The sequence below is a fragment of the Macadamia integrifolia genome, unplaced genomic scaffold (assembly GCF_013358625.1).
Source record: "Macadamia integrifolia cultivar HAES 741 unplaced genomic scaffold, SCU_Mint_v3 scaffold482, whole genome shotgun sequence".
NCBI classification, from domain to species: Eukaryota; Viridiplantae; Streptophyta; class Magnoliopsida; order Proteales; family Proteaceae; genus Macadamia; species Macadamia integrifolia.
Window position 1 is genome coordinate 337,075 of NW_024870463.1, and position 18,402 is coordinate 355,476.

At 40.4% G+C, this 18,402-nt stretch overlaps 2 protein-coding genes across 2 annotated transcripts; both read left to right on the top strand.

Annotated features, from left to right (window-relative positions):
* The first annotated feature begins 218 nt into the window (after positions 1-218).
* Positions 219-2,104, top strand: LOC122068912. The gene is made up of 2 exons (XM_042632816.1): positions 219-383; positions 1,361-2,104. Exons 1-2 carry the CDS (start codon positions 219-221, stop codon positions 2,102-2,104), a joined length of 909 nt encoding a protein of 302 aa, XP_042488750.1.
* A 195-nt stretch (positions 2,105-2,299) lies between these two features.
* On the top strand, positions 2,300-2,662 carry LOC122068913 (secreted RxLR effector protein 78-like). The gene has a single exon (XM_042632817.1). The coding sequence runs from the start codon at positions 2,300-2,302 to the stop codon at positions 2,660-2,662; it is 363 nt and encodes a 120-aa protein (XP_042488751.1).
* Positions 2,663-18,402: the final 15,740 nt, after the last annotated feature.

Sequence of the window (18,402 nt, forward strand, 5' to 3'; positions counted from 1 at the left end):
GTGTGCGGAAATGAAGGTGGAGTAGCGGCAAAGAAGAAATGGGTGAAGAAGGCCATGCATATGGAGGAGGCTTTGCCACAGGTGGTGTTTGCATGGTGGAGGAGTGGTGGTGCATGAAGAGGATTCGGCTGCTGCTGGAGGACTGCCCGGTGATGTGGATTCAAATTTGAATAAGAGATCAGAAGGAGAAGGAAAGGGTTGACGCAGAATTTGTGTGCATGAAAGGTGGAAGGAAGATGAGTCCACGGGATATCTCTGAAGCTCCTATGGTTCACCTTAATGCATTCACGGTCTTGGAGGAGTTGGAGTCGGCCTCTACTTCCATACAATCGAATATCTTAAACAAGATTGATGATGTGGAAGAGCTGTTAGAGGAGGGTGAGGTAGCAAGATGGGATAGGGTGGCCGAGCTGGATGGTTATATAATAAACAGATATGTAGGTGAGGATTATCCCTGATTAGAGGGAGGAAGTACGAATTCTTGCTTGGAAGTTACCACAGCTAACCATGGACTAAGTCAAAGAGTTTTGTGATTGGAGGAGGGCATAACAGATGGAGAAAATCTAGGGATATTGTTAGGAAAAGGCAACTAGCGCATCTTTGGAAGAAATTCACATGGTGTTTGAAGGGGGAAACCGAGGATTGCTTCATACTTTGATGGAGGACAGCAAGGAGATGGCTGGTGTGGAAGAATCTGATAGGGTGAAGGGTGGTAAGATTTATTCTTCTCCTTCGTTTGAGACGGAAAAGGAAACGGATGAGGTGGAGGATAGACCAATTCAACTTATGAATGAGGAGGAATATACTGGGGAATAAGGGCAGAATATTCCCTTATGCCAAGAGGAGTTGAATGTGTTGAGTATAAACATGGAAGAGCTCGAGCAGCACCATACATTGACCCGATTGCTGCCTATCCTTCTCTGCCTTCTTTGAACTCGTGGACTATCAACATTGACCCGATTGCTGCCTTCTTTGAAACAAAGGTGAAGGAAGAGAATATAATTAAAGTGTTTAGTGCTTTAAAAGGAGAATGGAAGTATCTGCATAATTGTAGAGTAGGGGAAGCCACTTGAATTTGGGTGGGATGAGATGATACTGTTTTTGAAGTAAACTGTGAGGTGTGTACATCCCAACTGATACATATGAAATTAAAAATTAAAGGAACCTCTTTGGAGTTTATGTGCACTGTTGTGTTTGCCTCAAACAGTGTGGAGGGAAGAAGAGAGTTATGGAAGGATATTGTGCAATTATCTCATGGAATGACAGGTCCTTGGGTTGCATTGGGGGATTTCAATGTGGTGCGAGGTCAACATGGGTGCTTTGTAATAATGAATGGGTTGATAAATTTAAATATTCTTAGGCAACATTCTTGAATCTAGGAATCTCAGATCATTGTCCTATTCTTTTGAATATTTTGGAGGAGAAGAATATTGGACCAAAACCTTTTAGGTTTTTTGAGACTTGGACAGAGCATGAGGAGTTCAAGGATATTGTCAAAAGGGGTTGGGAGCTACCAGTTAAGAATTATTCAAATCCTTTACTTGGCTTTGCTGCTAACTTGAAGAATGTTAAGAAGGAGCTAAAAGGGTCGAATAAGGATCATTTTGGGGATGCGTTCAAGGCTCTAAAGGAGGCTGAAGCTGCACTTTCTGATATACAAGATAAATTGTCTTCCAATAATGGTGATGATAATATAGTTTGTCAAGAAAATAAGGCTAAAAAGAAATTATGGGAGGCATTAAAGAGGGAAGAGACTCTTCTCAAGGAAAAGTCAAGAGTGAAGTGGTTGCAGCTGAGAGATGGAAATAATAGTTTTTTTTATAAGGCAATGAGGGGAAGACAACATAGAAATAACACTCTAGAAATTGAAGGAAGCAATCGGGCTATTGTGGATGATCTTGGTCTTATAAAGAATGAGGCTGTTGAGTTTTATAAGAACTTGTTTGGGCCTAAGCAGAAGGATATGGTATTCTGCCCTAGTGACATCCCTTTGTGTGGTACCCTTTCCATGGACCAGCAAGAGATGTTCGCTATAAAGAGCACAAAGGCCCCCGGACCAGACGAGTTTGGGGCTAGTTTCTTCAACACTCCTGGGAAATTGTAGGAGAAGACCTTACAATTGTTGTAAAGTGTTTTTTTAGAAATGTTGTTATGCCATCCTCTATTAATGCTACTTTTCTCTGCCTTAATCCCTAAGTCAAATCAGAGGGCATCATTTGCCAGGTTTAGGCCGATTGTATTGTGCAATATCTTTTACAAGATTATTACAAAGATCATCACCAATAGGTTGCAAGGAGTAATGGTGGACTTGGTTAGTGAAAACTGGTCAGCATTCATTAAAGGGAGATCTATTGCTGATAACACTCTAATTTGCTCAGATATTGTAGCAGAGAAGGGGTATCCTGCTATTGTTTTGAAGATAGACTTACATAAAGCATATGACTCATTGAGTAGGAAATTCCTATTGGAGATTATGAGAAGAATGGGATTTCCTCCTATATTCATGAATTGGATAAAGGCACGTGTCACTACTCTTACATTCTCAGTCCTTGTAAACGAAAGTCTAGCAGGATATTTCATGAGGGGAAGGGGGATAAGGCAAAGGGATCCTCTATCACCTTACTTGTTCACCATGGCAATGGAAGGTTCACTGGAGTTATGAGGAAGTTAGTAGGGGATGGGAAGATCACTCTTCTTCTTAGGTGCAAAGACTATCCCATCTTATCTTTGCAGATGATCTTATGATCTTTGTAAAGGCTATTAGTGACTCTGTCACAGCTAGTTTGGGGACTCTAGAAGAGTTTGCATCCTTCTCTTGGTTGCATCTCAATAGGGCTAAGTCCTCTATTAATTTAGGGGACCTTACTCAAACTAGCAGTTCCAAATTGTGGAATTAAAAGGTTTTAAGGAAACCAAGTTACCAATCAAGTGCCTTGGGTTTCCTCTAGTTGCAAGAAAGCTTACCAGTGGAGACTGCACCCTATACTGGATCTGATTAGGAAAAAGCTTGAAGGATGGAAGGCAAGGTTTCTTTCATATGCTGGAAGACTGCAGTTGATTTCCTTAGTTCTACAAGGATGCTATATATACTGGTCAGGTATTTTTGCATTACCAAGTAGTCTTATAGCAAGGGTGGAGTCAATTTTTTTGAATTTTTTATGGTCTGATCCCTCTGGGGAAAAGAAGACACATTTTATTTTCTAGGATGCTATATGTAAACCTAAGGAGAAGGGGGGTTTAGGGCTAAAAAGAGTGAAAGACATGAATGTTGCTGGAATTATGAAGCATATATGGTGAATTACTTCTCATAGAAAGTGCATAAGGGTGGACTGAATTTATAAAAGGCACTTGAAGAAGGAGACAATTTGGACTGTGAAGGCTACTAGGGAAGCTTCTTGGGTATGGAGGAAGATTATGAAATATAGGGACAAGGTGGAAGGTGTTATTATGTATATGGTAGGCAATGGAACAGCCACTAGGGTATGGCTGGATTCTTGGCATCCAAAGAGTACCCTTATTAAGATATTTAGGGAAAGAATAAGATATGATTCTAGTTTGTCTCATCTTGCTACAGTTGAAGAAATCCTAAGGAATGGGGAATGGCAGCCTACTCCAGCTATAACTCTTAATCTTATTGAAGCTTGGGGATGTCTTCAAACTATCCCTAGACTTCACTATAGTGAGGAGGACTTGGTGGTATGGAAAGGAGATCCTACATGTGTGTTTACTACTAAATCAGCATGGGAGATAGTACGGAGGAAGGAGAGAGAGGTGGACTAGAAAAATCAGTATGGTTTGAAGGCAACATACCTCGACATTCATTCACAGCTTGGAGATGTTTAGTTGAGGCTCTACCAACAAAAGACCAGCTCATCAAGAGGAGGATGAACATTAGTCCCCAATTCATTTTCTATTGGGCAGGTATGGAAAGTAGGAACTATCTATTTTTTGAATGTCAGTATACTAATACTATATAGGAGAAGGTTGCCCTACTATGCATTCAAAATGGGAAGAAATCTGATAGTGTCATGAAAATTGCATTGTAGGTAAAAAATGAATTTCATGATAATGATCCTCTCAGAGTAGTTGGAAAGTTAGCTTTTTGTGCCACAGTACAACACATATGGCAGGAAAGAAACTTTAGGATTTTCAAATCAAAAATCCAAACTACTCTACAGATTATGGAAGCCATAATTTTGGAAGTAAAAGTGAAATGCTTAACTATGAATTTTATGGCTGAATGCAACCCTAGAAATCAGTTTTTAGTAACAAGTTGGGGAATCAAAGTCACTTGGAAAACAGTGATCCCTAGAGCTTGTTGCTCATTTCAGCCATCTGAGAGAATGGTAGCATTGCATTGTGATCGGGCCCTTACACATGATAGGGCATCCTATGGAGGGCTGATTCGAGGTAGAATGGGGATGCCCATTGTAGCTTATGTGGGAATGGGAGATGTTACAAGTATATTTTGGCTGGAATTAAAGGCTATTCTCAGAGGAATAAGTATTTATGTGGGAAGGAATATCATGGAGGTATCAATTAGATCAGATTCGAAATTGGCCATTGATATGTTAAATGGTGTAGTAGAAGGTCCATGGCAAACCAGAGTCATCAGAAGTGAGATCCTAAATATCTCAAAATCTCTAGAAAGAAAGGAATTCAAGTATGTTTGAAGGGAGACAAATAAACCAACTGATTTTATGGCATTTTATGCAACTAGTCAGGGAGAGACTATTATTTAGGCTCAAGATTTCCCAAATGAGTTGAATAGTTTAGTTAGTGATGATTCTGAATTTAAGATCTATTACATATTATAATGTTCCTTTTGAGTTCCATTTGTAATGCAGGGCCTGTCCTGCTTGGTATCAAGGAGTATTTTTTCCTTTTGGTCTATCCATAGAAGGAAAATAAGACTGCCTTACTTTGTATATTTTGTTTTTTTTTTTTTTAATACATTCACATCACATATCAAAAAAAAAGGAAAAGAAAAAGAAATAAGCCTGTTCTCAAAATAGGTCTATAGAACTATAAAAAAACCTATTCTGTTAGTCCAAACAGCTAGAGAGTTCCAACCTCGACAGGCCTGCCTGTAAGAACCAGACAGAATGGAAATTTGTAGTTCTTTGGTTGGTAATTGGGTCAAACCTGACCAGAAGTGTTCCAAATTAATTTAAATACTAAGAAAGAGTTATAACCATGAATTTTGACTTGGTCAAAGTGAAGAAAAAGGGTAACAAAGAAGAGAGAAAATATAGGATTAAAATGACCTTTTTAACCCTATTATGGTAATGCAAGTGATTTTGGGGGTAGAAGCTACCCTAACATATCCAATGTGTTGGATAAGGGTTAGGAACCTATAGGACCAGCCCAGTAACATAATGTGAAGCCAAATGACTGTGTGGGTTGGATGCATGCCTATTTAACTGAATAGGGAGAATTCAGTTATGCCTGAACCTGAACATAGACTTTAATGAATTTAGGGAGATTAGTTTAGGAATAATTACATTGATGACTAACGCATATGTATATGTACCTTATTGATTAGGAATCTTATAACTACATTGTTGAGGATATGAGAAGCAAGGACTCTGGTGGTGGATTTCAGATATGAAATCTCAGGTGAGGGATCTTCTGTGTTTTGCTGTGTTTTAAGCGCCTTGTTGTATTTTATCGTGTATTATTATATTCTATTATGCTTTAAGGTTTTTTTTTTTTTTTGATAAGTGATGTGAGTGTATTAAAGAAAAAACATAATATACAAAGTTAGGCAGTCTTAATTTCCTTCTATGGATAGACCAAAAGAAAGGAAAAAAGACTCCTTGATACCAAGTAGGATAGGCTCTGCAATACAAAATGGCACTTAAAAGGAACATTACATTCTGCACTAAATCATAAAATCAGAATCTTCTCTAACTAAACTATTCAGCTCATCTGGGAAATCTTGAGCTTGAATAATAGTCTCCCTCTGACCAGTTGCATAAGAGGCCATAAAATCAGCTGGTTAATTTGTCTCCCTCCAAACATGCTTGAATTCCTTTCTTTGAAGAGATTTTGAGATATTTAGTATCTCACTTCTGATGACTCTGGTTTGCCATGGACCTTCTTCTATACCATTTAACATATCAATGGCCAATTTTGAATCTGATCTAATTGAGACCTCCATGATATTTCTTCCTACACAAATACTTATTCCTCTGAGAATAGCCTTTAATTCCAGCCACAGTATATTTGTAACATCTCCCATTCCCACAAAAGCTACAATGGGCTTCCCCATTCTATCTCGAATCAGCCCTCTATAAGATGCTCTATCATGTGTAAGGGCCCTATCACAATGCAATGCTACCATTCCCTCAGGGGGCTGGAGCCAGCAACAAGCTCTAGGAATCACTATTTTCCAAGTGACTTTGATTCCCCAACTTGTTACTAAAAACTGATTTCTAGGGTTGCATGCAGCCATAAAATTCATAGTTAAGCATTTCACTTTTACTTCTGAAATTATGGCTTCTATAATCTGTAGCTCGGATTTTTGGTTTGAAAATCCTACAGTTTCTTTCTTGCCATATGTGTTGTATTGTGGCACAGAAAGCTAACTTTCCAACTACTCTGAGTGGATCTTTCTCATGAAATTCATTTTTTACCCATAATGCAACTTCCATGACACTATTAGATTTCTTCCCATTTGGAATGCATAGTAGGGCAACCTTCTCCCAAATAGCATTAGTATATTGACAATCAAAAAATAGATGGTTCCTACTTTCCATACCTACCCAACAGAAAATGCATTGGGGACTAATGTTCATCCTCCTCTTGATGAGCTGATCCTTTGTTGGTAAACTCTCAACTAAACATCTCTAGGCTGTGAATGAATGCCGAGGTATGTTGCCTTCAAACCACATTGATTTCTTCCACTCCACCTTCCTCTCCTTCCTCCTCACTAACTCCCATGCTGATTTACTAGTAAACACACTTGTAGGATCTCCTTTCCAAACTACCAAGTCCTCCTCATCATAGTGAAGTCTAGGGATAGTTTGAAGACATCACCAAGCTTCAATAAGATCAAGAGTTGTAGAAGGAGTAGGCTACCATTCCCCATTCCTTAGGATTTCATCAACTGTAGCAAGATAAGACAAACCAGAATCATATCTTATTCTTTCCCCAAATCTCTTAATAAGGATACCCTTAGGATACCAAGAATCCAGCCATACCCTAGTTGTTCTTCCATTACCTACCATATGCATAATAACTCCTTCCACCTTGTCCCTATATTTCAGAATCTTCCTCCAAACCCAAGAAGCTTCACTAGTAGCCTTCACAGTCCAAATTGTCTCCTTCTTCAAGTGCCTTTTGTAAATCCAATCCACCCATATGTTCTTCCTATGAAACGCAATCCACCATATCTGCTTCAAAATTCTAGCAACATTCATATCTTTCACTCTTTCCAGCCCTAAACCCCCTCCTCAGGTTTACATACAGCATCCCAAGGAATAAAATGTGTCTTCTTTTCCAAGGAGGGACCAGACCATAAAAAATTCAAAAAAATTGACTCCATCTTTGCAATAAGACTACTTGGTAATGCAAAAATATCTGACCATAATATATAGCATCCTTGTAGAATTGAGGAAATCAACTGTAATCTTCCAGCATATGAGAGAAATCTTGCTTTCCATCCTTCAAGCTTTTTCCTGATCAAATCCAATTTAGGGTTGCAGTCTCCATTAATAAACTTTCCTGTTACAAGAGGAACCCCAAGGTACCTAATTGGTAGCTTGGTTTCCTTAAAACCCATTAATTCCACAAGTTGCATTCTGCTAGTTTGAGTAAGGTCCCCTAAAATAATAGAGGACTTAGCCCTATTGAGATGCAACCCAAAGAAGGCTGCAAACTCTTCTAGAGCCCCCAAACTAGTTGTGACAGAGTCACAAAAAGCCTTTACAAGGATCAAGATCATCTGCAAAGATAAGACGGGACAACTTTACTGGTTTGCACCTTGGAAGAAGAGTGATCTTCCCATCCACTTCTAACTTCCTCACAACTCCAGTGAACCCTTCCATGGCCATGGTGAATAAGTAAGGTGATAGAGGATCCTCTTGCCTAATCCCCCTTCCTCCCATGAAATATCCAACTGGACTTCCATTCACAAGAACTGAGAATGTAGGAGTAGTGACACATGCCTTTATCCAATTCATGAATATAGTAGGCAATCCCATTCTTCTCATAATCTGCAATAGGAAATTCCTAATCAAAGAGTCATATGCTTTATGTAAGTCTATCTTCAGAACAGCAGTAGGATACCACCTTCTTTGATCAATAACTCTTACAATATCAGAGCAAATTAGAATGTTATCAGCAATAGACCTCCATTTAATGAATGTTGACTGGTTGTTAGTCACCAAGTCCCCCATTACTCCTTGCAACCTATTAGTGATGATCTTTGTAATAATCTTGTAAAAGATATTGCACAATGCTATCGGCCTAAACCCAGCAAAAGATGCCCTCTGATTGGACTTAGGGATTAGGCAGAAAAAAGTAACATTAATAGAGGAAGGCATAACAGCATTTCTAAAAAACAATTTTACAGCAATTGTAAGGTCCTCACCTACAATTTCCCAATAGTGCTTGAAAAAACTAGCTCCAAATCCATCCGGTGTTGGGCCTTTGTGCTCTTCATAGCAAACACAACCTTTAGGATCTCTTCATTAGAAACAGTTTTTTGTAACATCTCTTGCTGGTCCAAGGAAAGGGTATCACCCAAAGGGAGATCATTAGGGCAGAATCCCATATCCTCCTACTCAGCCCCGAAAAAGTTCTTATAGAACTCAACTGCTTCATTCTTTATAAGGGTAGGATCATCCACAACAGCCCCATTGCTTCCTTCAATTTCTAGAATATTTTTTCTATGCTGTCTTCCCCTCATAGCCTTATGAAAATAACTATTATTCCCATCTCCTAGCTGCAACCACTTCACTCTTGACTTTTCTTTGAGAAAACTCTCCTCCCTCTTTAAAGCCTCCCATAATATTTTTTTAGCCTCCTTTTCTTGACAAACCAGATTATCATCACCACTATGGGAAGATAATTTATCTTGTAAATCAGAAAGTGCAGCTTCAGCAACCTTTACAGCCTTGAATACATCCCCAAAATGCTCCTTGTTCCACCCTTTCAGCTCCTTCTTGACATTCCTTAGTTTAGCAGCAAAACCAAGTAAAGGATTTGAATAATTCTTATGTGGCAGCTCCCAACCTTTTTCGACCCTCATGTTCTGTCCAAGTCTCAAAAAACCTAAAATGTTTTGGTCCAAAGTTCTTCTCCTCCAAAATATTCAAAAGAATAGGACAATGATCTGAAATTCCTGGATTCAAGAATGAAGCCTCCAAGTATTAAAAATTTTCAACCCATTCATTATTACAAAGCACTCAATCCAGTTTACAGCTCACTCTATCTAACTCCCTTTTCCCATTTCTCCAAGCAAATAAGTTCCCCTTCCATTTTAGATCAAATAGGTCAGCATCAAAAACCCAATTATTGAACTCTTCAACAAGAACCTTTCGAATCTCCTCCCCCCCTTTCTTTTCATGTTGACCTCGTACCACATTGAAATCTCCCAATACAACCCAAGGAACTAACATTCCTTGAGTTAATTGCACAATATCCCTCCCTCCATTCCTCCACACTGTTTGAGGCATACACAGCAGTACACATAATCTCCATAGAGGTTACTTTAATTTTTATTTTCATGTGTATCAGTTGGGATGTACACACCTCACAGTTTACTTTAAAAATGGTATCATCCCATCCCACCCAAATTCAAGTGGCTTCCCCTACTCTAAAATTATGCAAATATTTCCAGTCTCCTTTCAAAGCTCCAAACACTTTAATTATGTTCTCTTCCTTCACCTTTGTTTCAATAAGAATCCCCAACTTTATATTTTTTTTCTGTTATCATCTTCTTAACCCCTCTTTGTTTTTCAGGAGCATTAAGCCGCTGAACATTCCAACATAAGCAATTCATTTAAAAAACATCTTAGAAACAGAACTCTGGGCCCCACCAGCCCCCTTCACAGCACCAACTTCCTGACTTGGTTTTTTTAGAAATGCATTGACCTCAATCCATTGAGGCTGGAGTGTCATCTTCCTGGCTGCACCACTCTTCTCAAGTAATGGATGTTTTTTTGCAAGTATGGTAGTATTGGAAGAGGAAGAGGGTAAGTCATTCATACCTTTTTTGTTAATCATTCTTGAGCTCAAGGAAGGCAGGGAAGGATAGGAAGCAATCGGGTCTATGTATGAAGCATTCTCGATCTCTTGCAAGCTTATACATATCCCATTCATCTCCCCTTGGCATAAGGGTATATTCTACCCTGATTCCTTGGTATATTCCATTTCATCTAGACATTGAATTGGTCTATCCTCCCCCTCATCCGATTCCTTTTCAGTTTCAAACAAAGGAGAAGAAAAAATCTTACCACCCTTCACCATATCGGACTCTTCCACATCAGCCAACTCCTTGATGTCCTCCCTCAAAATAGGAAGCAATCCACGGTTGCCCCCTTCAAAAACTGTGTGAAAATCTTCCAAAGAAGTGCCAGCTGCCTTTCCTAACAATATCCCTAAATTTTCTCCATCGGTTAAGCCCTCCTCCAATCGCACAACTTCTTGACTAAGTCCATGGTGAGCTGTTGTAACGTCCAATCAAGGAGCCGTACCTCCATCCTCTAAATCGGGGATAATTTCTCCCTACAGATTTATTCAAAATATTAGTATCCAGCTCGGCTTCCCTATCCCATCTTGCCACCTCACCTTCCTCTAACAGCTCTTCCACATCAGCATTATGCTTTAAGGTATTGCTTGTAATTTACTCTTCTTCTTGCTTCATTTACTGTGGTAATGCATGTGTGTTGGATGAAGTGTATGAAATCTGATTTTTGGAAACATATGCTGCCGAATGAGAGATATGATGAGTTGTGGATGTATACTATGAATGACGGTGTGATGTTGGGTGTAATAAGGATGATCTGTGGCATGGTGTGGCCAAGGTTTTGTCTGGTACCATGGGCCAGAGGTTAGTCTTACATCTTGGATCACAGATGGGTCTCGTGCGTGGTGATGGTTGTAATATTGATGATTTGTGGCATGGTGTGGCCAAGGTGTGTTTCTAGTACCGTGGGTTCAGAGGTCAATGTCTTACTACTAGAACCACATGTGTTGTGTGTTTGTGGAAGTAGATGTAATATTGATGGTCTGTGGCACGGTGTGCAGAGGTGCATTTTCGGTACAGTGGGCTCAAAGGTCAGTCTTACAGCTATAGTCACAAATACATATTGGATGACTTTTACATATAGTTTGCATATGGTTAGGCACACAACCCCATTGCTAGAACCCCTTGCCAATAGGGGGTAAGATATTGGCTAATCCCACTCGGTGGTATGTCGTGTAGGACTACTATGCTGGGATATGACGTACTGTATCCTAAGAGGGTATAGGATGGTATGGTGTACCATATGCCTGGCAATCAGACACATGGGGGACTGAGGCTCTAACCAGGACCATGGTATCAGGGTAACTATTTAGGGGTTAGCCAGGGGACTAAAGCTCTGACCGGGACTGGCTGGCTCCTGCCTGGAACAAGCTTGTATTTCTGAGGGCCCAATGTACAAGGTAGGGAATGCCACCTACGTTGCTTATAACACTTAACCCATAGGATGAGACATAGTAATTAGATGGAACTAGATTAACAAACGAACCATGTGGATGTTGCATTATGAGTTGATTGTTATGAATTAGAAATGTGGTGTGATAAATGGGTTGATGATTTGTAATATGAGATGTTGTATATTGGATGGGTTGGTGATATAGACATGTGATGCAATATGTTGATATTATTTATGATTATGATTCTTGTATACTTAGGAAATGAAATGCTTGAATTATTAATTATTTATAATTTCTGCATGCTTGTGTGCTTTTATGCTCCCACCCTTCACTGAGCGTACCCATGCTCACCCCCCCAATCCTCACTCCTCTATAGGTTTTGAAGTTGAAGCAAAGAAGATCAGGAGATTGGCTGTAGATGAAGTCATGGATAGGGAGCGATTATAGACAAGGACTTTGATATTTGTGTTTTAAAATTGTAAATTAAGTATAAGTGGTATTATGAATTTTGTTGTAACCTGTGGATGTAATAAAGGGGCCTGTAATATTATAAGGTTATCATTGTAGCTAATCACCACATGTATATCATGACCTTTAAGAAATTTTACATATACTCTGATTTTATAGTTGAGTTAGTTGTAGGTTTGGTTACTACCTACATCTAGATCCTGGGTGTTGGTTGGCTTACTGGATTGGAAATTCTAGTGCATGATACCTATGCCATATGGAGGGCAGGGTGTGACTTGTTACACTTCATGTGCCTTTCATCCCGAAAGTTGAGCTCATCATGTCTAGTCCTCACCCACTGTCTTTCAGGTAACTGACTATCCAAGAGTACCCTTAGGTATGGTACCAGGATTTCTACTGGCAGAATCGCCCCAATCCCATACACCAAGGAAAAGGGGGTTGCCCCAGTCGAAGATCATATAGAAGTCTGATATGCACATAAAGCAAGTGATAACTTGGTCACCCAATCTTTTTGTGTTTCAGCCATTTTCTAGAGGATGATCTTGATGTTTTTGTTAGCTGCTTCTACTGACCCATTGGTCTGCGGCATGGAGGTGGTGGAGCGATGCCTCTTAACACCAAACTTCATGCATATCTTGTCAATTTTGCCCTAGATATGGGATCCTTGATCCGATATCAGTTCTTGGGGCACTTCATATTGGCATATGATATTTTCTTGGATGAACTTTGCTACCTTGGCAAATGTGAGGACTGCATATGACTAAGCTTCTACTCATTTGGTGAAGTAATCAATAACCATCATAATGAACTCATGCCCGTTGGATGCTTTGGGGTTGATCTTCCCTATTACGTCAATGCCCCAAGTAGAGAATGGCCAGGGGGAATTGAGTAAGTGCAATTTCATTGGTGGGATATGTATGATTTTGGCAAATATCTGACATTTATGACATTTCTTAACAAAACCCACACAATCAGCTTCCATGGTGTTTCAATAGTATCCCAATCTGAGAATCTTCTTGGCTAGCATCTTGACATTCATATAGGGTCCGCAAAGGCCTTGTTGAATTTCCTCCATGATTGTTCTAGCTTGATCTTCATCTACACATAGCAACTGTATCCAATCAGAAGACTTCTTGTACAATAAGTCACATTGCAGAATGAACTAGGTAGCATATCTCCTAAGGAACTTCTTTTCCCCATTTGTAGCTTCAACTGGATACTTCCTTTCCCTGATGAAGTCCATTACGTGAGCAAACCAAGATCGGCCATCCATGGTGAGAGAGTTCACTATATTTTGGTAAATGGGCTTGTTTCTTTGTTCCACTAAGAATGGTCAGATCTGGGCCACAAGATTGCACTCTACCCTAGAAGCCAAGGTGACAAGGGCATCGGCAAACCGGTTGCTATCCCTCTGGAAGTATTCAAATGAGATCTTCTCAAAGTGCCCAATTGCCTCTTCCAGATGTTCTTGGTATGGCTTCAGTTTCTCATCTCTAATCTTCTATTTTCCTTGTGTCTGACGATGACAATTGCTAAATCTTCATATACCTTGATCCTTTTCACCCCAGTGGTTAAAGCTATCTCTAGTCCCAAGGCATAAGCTTCATATTCAGCAATGTTATTGGTATAGGGGAAGTCAAGGCAAAATGACAAAGGTAAATAAAGACCATCTAGAGTGACAAGCAATATTTCCGCACCACACCCCTTTGGTTGGATGCTCGATCAAACAATAACTGCCACTCATTAGCTGTATCTTCTTCTTTAATTGTCATGATTTCTTCATTTGGAAAAGCATCATCCAAGACTCTTCCATCTTCTATGAGGTGCATAGCTAGATGCTCAAGTATGGCCTGCCCCTTGATAGACTTCTGAGCAACATAGGTGATGTCAAACTTGGATAACAATAGTAGCCATCGAGCCATCCTTCCTATTAGAGGTGGTTTCTTGAAGAGTTACTTGATTGGATCCATCCTTGAGATCAAATGTAAAGGACATGCTATCATGTAGTGTTGTAGCCTCTTTATGGTCAATATCAGTGCAGCACAAGCCAAAGAAGTGTACCTATCTCATATTCCAAGAATTTCTTGCTGAGGTAGTATATGGCATGCTCCACCCCTTTCCCTATTTTCTTTTGTGCTAGCAATGAGACCATGGAATACTCCCCAACTGATAAATACAATAAAAGTGGTTCCCCTTCGACCGGTGGTGTCAATACTAGTGGGTTCATGAGATATCCTTTTATCTTATCGAAAGCTTGTTGGCAGTGGTCATTCCAATCTGTGGGCTAATCCTTCTTTAACAGCTTGAAGATTGGCTCATAGATCGAAGTTAGTTGAGTTATGAACCTACTGATATACTGAATACGACCCAAAAACCTCGTATCTACTTCTCAGTGTGAGGTGTAGGCATTTCTTGGATTGCCTTGATTTTTAAAGGGTAGACTTCGATGCCTCTTTCACTCACCAAGAATCCCAATAATTTTCCTACTATTGCCCCAAATACACACTTTTGAGGATTTAACTTCAGTTGATACTTCCTACTCCTTTCAAAGAATCGCCTTGGCATGGGAATATGCCTCTGCCAATCCCTTGACTTCACTATCATGTCGTCCACATAAACATCCACATCTTTGTGCATCATGTCATACAGGATAGCTGTAGCTGCTCTCTGATAAGTTGCCCCAAAATTCTTCAACCCAGAAGGCATTACTTTGTGACAATAGGTTCCCCATGGAGTGGTGAAGGCTATCCTCTCACTATCATCGGGGTGTATGCTTACTTGATTGTATCCTGAGAATCCATCTATAAATGATAGCAAGGCGTGCCCTGCAATGTTGTCAACCAATACATCAATGTGAGGTAGTGGGAAATCTTATGACTCACTTTGTTGAAATCCCAGAAATCCATGCATATGCTTACCCTACCATATTTCTTTGGAACATGTTAGCCAACCATTGGGGGTACTTTATCTCTTGTAGAAATCCTGCATTCCACTGTTTCATAACTTCTCTGATCTTTTCAGTCCATTCTGGACGTAATCTTCTAAGCTTTTGCTTGACTGGCCTTGCACCGGGGTAAGTCAGCAAATGATGTTGCACGATGTTGGGGTCTATCTCAGGCATATCCTCATAAGACCAGGTAAAGACTTCAACGAACTCCTCCAGAAGACTGATAATTTGTTCCACTTCTTGATCATCCAAGGTGGTACCAATTTTCACCTCTCGAGGGCGTTGGTCGGCTCCCAAATTAATAACTGGGTATCCTCACATATGGGTTAGGCTTTCTTTGTCTTGCATTTTTTTATTAAGTTATGGTATTTATTAAGATTATCAGAAAAGGGAGGCAAGTCGTACTCAGAATCAGAAATTTCATTCATGAAAGAAGGAAAATAGACTTGACAGACTCTGGACTTTCCTTAAGAGGGAAAGCAGACACATAATCATAAACAGGAGACTCAACAACAAACTCGATAATAGACTCAATGACTGATTTGATGCTTTTATTAATGGTATTCAGGTTGGTTGACTCAGTAGCATGAGTAAAATTGAAGTTCTCTCCAATGCTTGTCCAGTTCAAGAGTGGCTCAAAAGACTGATGGATAAGCAGATGTGGCAATGTGCCTTCTTCTTCCTCTAGGATGGTGACCACTATCTCCTCCGTAGTGCTACCATTGTTCTCTTTGGTGGGTGCCTGCTTGCTTACAAAGACGAGCTGATCGATCTCATGTTCTTTGAAGCCAAACTTTCTAGGAGGCGAAAGGCGGTGGAGACTACTCGACCCTTTTTCTATGATGTCCAACTTCTCGAGCCTACTAATGGAAGCCATCCCCACTCCTTGGTCACACCTTTGGCCACTGTCACAGACCTTTCCATTGCAGTTGATTCGGGCATAGTACATGCAAACCATCATCCTTTGTGCTCTTCCCTTCTTGGCATACACACTTCTTCCACTGAAAGGCCTAGGCTTGAGGTTGTGTAGCTCTTGCGCATGTGCTTCTCGTAAGGAGCAAATATGGTTTTTTATATCAGCGGGGAGATGCAGAGACCAGACAAGTTTCACCTTCTCTTCCCATTCTCTTTTTAGGAGGACTCGAGGACTTTGTGCTTCCTTGGATCAGATCAACATTCTAGGATTGTTAGAGGAGAACTCATCTTCAATAAATGTTACTTCAGATATTCTCGTGATGTAACTTTCCTATTCACTTTCCTTGATTTGTAACTGTTCTAGCTCATGAGTACCCCAATCAAACTCATCTTGGAAGAACATCTCAAATCGCGGTTGCATTTTAGCAGTGGTCCCATCAAACCAAGGCAAAACATTCCCACAAAAGGAAAAGTTTTCCCCTTCCTTCACAGAGTACCAATTGAGAGTAGGGTAGTAAGAGGCGACTATCCTCCTAGTCATTCTCAATAATTTTTCCCCCAGTTGACATTATTGCTTCCCAATCTGGGGGTTGAGGTTTGTATCCTAGATTGCTTCTTCTTTTGCTCACAACCAAAGTGGGTTGCTTGGGAACACCCTAATGATCTTCCCTAATCCCATACCAGGGAAGTATTGCATTTTTTTCATCATTCAGCTAACTCGGGGACTCCAGATTGCTTCATAATTGGACAGGATCTTTTCTTCAGATGTTTCCTTGGCAAGGACCATGCAAGTTCCTTCTATTTCCAACCCGCTGAGTCGAACTTTATGGCCTTATTCTTCTCCCTTCTCAATGTTGGCTAGAGTATTGACCACCTCGGGGTCTCCAGTTACAGTGATCTCCTTCCCTTAATGAATCAACCTCACCTTCTGATGGAGGCTGGATGATACTGCCTTTGCTTGGTGTAACTAAGCCTTCCCAAGAGCATGTTGAAATCTACTAGTATATCAATGACCTGAAAGTCAACATCAAACTTCATTAGGCCAATTGAGATAGCCATGGTGAGGATTCCAAGGACTTATCTTTTGGTGTTGTCATATGCTCGCACTGTCTGGTTTGATGGCCTCATTTCTTCTATATTGGCATTGATACTCTTGGCTGACCTTAAGGTTCGAACATTCAGAGTGGACCCATTGTTAATGAGGACCTGAGGAACAATCTTGTCAAGGCATTCCACTGTTATGTGCAAGGCTTTGTTGTGCTAGGTTGCTTTGGTGGTTAGTTCAGAATCTAAAAACACCAGTGACTGTACTACATATATTGCCCCTACTATTTGTGAGAGGTGTGCTGGATTTATCCCAATGGACGTACATTGGTGAGAGATTTTAGAACAGCTTCACGGCGAGAGGGGGAGGCCATCAATAATCCCCACATTGAGATAATTGCCTGGGCCTTCTTGAGTTGGGCTAAAACAGGATTCTTTGGTTCTCCTTTGGAATCGCTGCTCCCTGCCTCATTGGTCCTTGATTTCTCTATCACTAAGGACTTTCTTTTGTAATCTCTTCCACGTCTAGTCTCCATTACATTGGCAGGCTTCTTCACGATAATCTTTGTGGGGTAATGATCCTCATCATCACTGTCTATTATGGTGATTATCCCAACCATGGAATCATTTTCTTCTTTAGACACCCCTTCTCGACTTGGGGTAGGAAGCTGTGGTCCTTCACAGATGTCAAGAGTGCTACCTCGTAATTTCTTGACTAAGTTGGAACGCCCGGGTCTTCTCCCCCTATTTCTTCTAGGTTTTTAATTGTTCGGCATAGTAGTGTTCACTGTGTGAGGGTAGCAGCCAAGAAAAAAGACCTTGGTGTCAGCCCTCTCTCCTCTCTTTCTCTTTCTTTGGGAGGGGTGTGTCATATGTGCTTACCCGCAAGCCCCCACACCACCATACCGTCGCTCAGAGATACATGGAGGCCTATTTCATAGGAGTGTAAAGGTCGTCATTGAGACGGGGATTTGACGATGGTCTAATACGGGGGATTGGGATCATTAAAAAGAGTTTGGAGTTGCCACCCAGGATTATGGGCCTAAGACCCGAGGTGGGCCTGATTCCTGAGAAAAGGGCCCAAAAATTGGTCTAGTCTAGAGATTTAGGATACGTGTTAGGTTGTAGAATTGGGAAGGTGTGAGGCACCCAATCTACCCGGTTCAATCGGTCTTCCTACTAGATGCTTAAAAACGAATATTTTCCACAATTATTCCTGTTCCACATGCATGGCTAAGTTATCACACATATATATATTGACTGAATTTAAATAATTATGCACACTACAACAAGGTTAATGTAAAATCTACATTATGCTAATTTGGGTGAGAAATTATACCTGTGCTTGACCCCTATTTCAGGTCAAGAGGGGTGGAACC

Coding starts and splice junctions, on each gene's coding strand:
- LOC122068912 (XM_042632816.1), top strand. CDS start 219: ATGAAAGGTGGAAGGAAGATGAGTCCACGGGATATCTCTGAAGCTCCT. Junction 384..1,360: donor AGCTGTTAGAGGAGGGTGAG/GTAGCAAGATGG, acceptor AAATATTCTTAG/GCAACATTCTTGAATCTAGG.
- LOC122068913 (XM_042632817.1), top strand. CDS start 2,300: ATGGTGGACTTGGTTAGTGAAAACTGGTCAGCATTCATTAAAGGGAGA.